The sequence below is a fragment of the Lactuca saligna genome, chromosome 5 (assembly GCF_052625555.1).
Source record: "Lactuca saligna cultivar CGN05327 chromosome 5, ASM5262555v1, whole genome shotgun sequence".
In the NCBI taxonomy this organism is placed as follows: domain Eukaryota; kingdom Viridiplantae; phylum Streptophyta; class Magnoliopsida; order Asterales; family Asteraceae; genus Lactuca; species Lactuca saligna.
The window spans coordinates 244,934,688-244,937,923 of record NC_136421.1 but is presented as its reverse complement, the minus strand read 5'-3'; the positions used below and the strand labels follow the sequence as shown (position 1 = coordinate 244,937,923).

The 3,236-nt window shown below is 32.0% G+C and overlaps 1 protein-coding gene across 3 annotated transcripts; it reads left to right on the top strand.

Annotated features, from left to right (window-relative positions):
• Positions 1-502: 502 nt before the first annotated feature.
• LOC144997236 (TATA-box-binding protein) lies at positions 503-2,908 on the top strand. Of its 3 annotated transcripts, none has more exons than XM_078957093.1 (10): positions 503-730; positions 977-1,088; positions 1,425-1,512; positions 1,693-1,764; positions 1,854-1,904; positions 2,014-2,058; positions 2,168-2,260; positions 2,361-2,462; positions 2,543-2,616; positions 2,702-2,908. In XM_078957093.1, coding segments are annotated over exons 2-10 (603 nt in total). In that variant the 5' UTR covers positions 503-730; positions 977-1,011; the 3' UTR covers positions 2,703-2,908. The 3 variants fall into 3 exon arrangements, with proteins under 3 accessions (XP_078813219.1, XP_078813215.1, XP_078813218.1); XM_078957089.1 differs by having other exon boundaries at positions 503-760; XM_078957092.1 differs by lacking the exon at positions 503-730 and adding an exon at positions 776-890.
• The last annotated feature ends 328 nt before the right edge of the window (positions 2,909-3,236 follow it).

Here is a 3,236-nt window from a genome sequence, read left to right as displayed (position 1 = left end):
TTTAATAAACATAGTTATTAACAGTTTATTTTTATTTTTTTTAAATACTTACTTAACACACGTTTAATAGAAAACATTTTCTCCAAATACAACCGCTTTTTCTTCACACCTTCACAAAAATCTTATTATGCTTCTGTGTTACTTGCATATTCGAAGCTTCTACAAATAAATAAATTCATATCTTCAAATTTAACAAAATTTATACAATTCTCATTCTAACATTTATTACCTATGCCCTATGGAATTCTCTTTGGTAAAATGGTTAGTTGGTTAAGTTTTCTTTTGGCCCAACTAGGCTCAATGTTAATGGAGCTCAAAGTGATTGGATCCATAACTTCGGCCCAGTCGTAGTTTGACTTAAGAATTCGGATTTCAGACCCACAGCCACGTATACAACCTGCAAAGTTACAAATATACCCATAACACACAGTCGACAACAGATATCAAGAAGGGTATTTTGGGTACGCAATAAATACCCAAATTTAATCAGCCCATTACTCCTCTCCATCCCTCCAGATCTACTCCCACAATCAACACGCCTCCTCTCCTCTCTTCTCATACAAGAGTATCACTCTCTACAAAAACCTATAAATCATCATCTCTTCCTATAAAACATCCCCTTTTCAAAATTTCACCGCTAATTCTACAACCTTTTTGCTCAAATTTCACCGATTTCGCTCCTATTCTCGTATTGATTTAGCTATCCGTTGAGAATTTCAAGAAACCCCAAGTGAGTGACATCTCGCAAATCATTTCTTAGGTTCTTTCCATTCTTATGAAATTCAAGATTTCTAGACCTATTAATGGTTTGAAGTTGATCTTGAAGCTCGTCATCTTGTTCCCAGATTCGTAAAACCTAGTTCGTCGATCAGTTTCATAAAAAAATTATTGTAAAACGAAGTCAAATGATTGTTTAGTTAGTTCTTTATTCATGGGTATTTCAAGATTTTGAGTTTGATTTTGTTTTCGATTGAAGAGGTGTGGGACGATTTGGCATAAGAAAAGAGATTCATGGCAGATCAAATGCTGGAGGGTAGCCAACCAGTTGATCTTACTAAGCATCCATCTGGAATTGTTCCTACTCTTCAGTACGTCGTATTTCGATTCAGATTCTTATTATTGTTATAGAGGACGATTGAATGTATTTAGTCAAGTAAAACTGTTGTAAGATCTCTACAGGATGAACCATTTCTGATCTTAACCATCTTATTATCTAATCAATGCCCATAGAAATTGTTCAATTTTAGAATTCCAGGTTTCATATGATTGTTTGTATGTAGTTTTTGGTTTGTGAATCTGTTGGGTATGTAACTATGTACGCAATTATTACTTGAAAATACGAAAGTGTTAACTAAAAAATATATGCATCCATATATATAATCTTTGAACTGAAAGTTTTAGCATCTGTATTCCTGTACATATAGGAACATCGTGTCTACTGTGAATCTGGATTGCAAGCTAGACCTGAAAGCAATTGCACTTCAAGCTCGAAATGCAGAATATAATCCAAAGGTATTATCAATTTATCATCATGTTAGCCACTTAAAGAATGCAATGTATATATGGATGAAATAATATTTAGGAAAAGTTGTGGAACTTTAAAGGATACTAGATTTGTTGGTGGCATGCATAAGTTATAGGAGATTTTAGAAAAAGGTGATATATTTATATTTCTATTATATTGTTATTCAGCGTTTTGCTGCTGTTATCATGAGGATAAGAGAACCAAAAACAACAGCTCTAATCTTTGCTTCTGGGAAGATGGTAACTTGTTTTTCACTTTTTTCCCTAAATCTAAAAATGCTTTTGAGTCGTTTTTTTAGCTAGACTTAATGTGTTGCTGCCTGCTTCAGGTTTGTACAGGAGCCAAAAGTGAACAGCAGTCAAAACTGGCTGCACGCAAGGTATTTTAAGAGTGTATTATATGAATATAACTTTTATGCCATAAGCATAAAATGTAACACTACTCTTAATTTTTTTTATTATAATCTTTGCCTAATGTTGGTGCTTTAGTATGCTCGAATAATTCAAAAACTCGGGTTTCCAGCCAAGTTTAAGGTATTCATCATCATCATCATCATCATCTTCATCTTATAAGTCTCTGGTTTTAAGTTAATGTTTCATTTATATTTTATGTTCTTGTATCTTTTTCTGTTTTTTAATATAGGATTTCAAGATTCAGAACATTGTTGGGTCATGTGATGTTAAATTTCCCATTAGACTTGAAGGCCTTGCATACTCTCATGGTGCCTTTTCAAGTGTAAGATTGATAATATAAATTTTCCCTCTTTGAGAAAAAGACAAATTTAGCCACTATTTCGTATGTTCCTCTAGTAACATGTGATTGATTGTTAATATAGTATGAACCAGAGCTGTTCCCGGGATTGATTTATCGAATGAAACAACCGAAAATTGTTCTGCTTATCTTTGTTTCTGGGAAAATTGTTCTTACTGGAGCTAAGGTCATTTTTTCTTTTTTCATATTTAATTACCCTTTCTGAATCCTTAATCATTATATTACTATATTATTGTTTGTTTTCAGGTTAGGGATGAGACTTACACTGCATTTGAGAACATATACCCTGTGTTGACTGAATTTAGGAAAAACCAACAATGGTAACATAATACTTTACTAATTAATTTCTATTTCGTGGTATCATTAATCTTTTCAAATGGAAATGTCATGTTATTTTGATTCCAGATCTATCATGGAATATGGATACATACAACCGAATGGTGTTTTATGGGTGAGAAAGGGCTTGGGTTGGCCTTTGAGTTCGAACACAAGTGTAAATATATATTATATAATATGTAATGGGAATCTTTTTTTTTTTTTGAAGTTTTGACTTGTTTAAGTGTGAACTTGGAATGGACAGTTAAGCTTTGGACTTGGTCTTTACTTAGTAAATTCAATCCTTTTAATTTGGATTTAAGAAATAAAAAACATGTATGTGGTTGTGGGATGGATAAATGAAACGCGTATCAAAATAGAATAATCTCATGTTCAAAAAATAATTTTATAAAAAACGAGGGATGTGAATTGTAACATTGTACTAATTTATATTTGGTTTATGGCATGCATTATGCATGTTAATGTGTGGATTTTCATTTTGATTTTTATTGGAAGATACTTATATCGTGGGACACAAATTAATGTATTATGATTGAAAGTATACAGGGTTGCTGTTTAAGCATACATTTTGATTGATTTTTATGTTGAATGTTTTAACATTGTA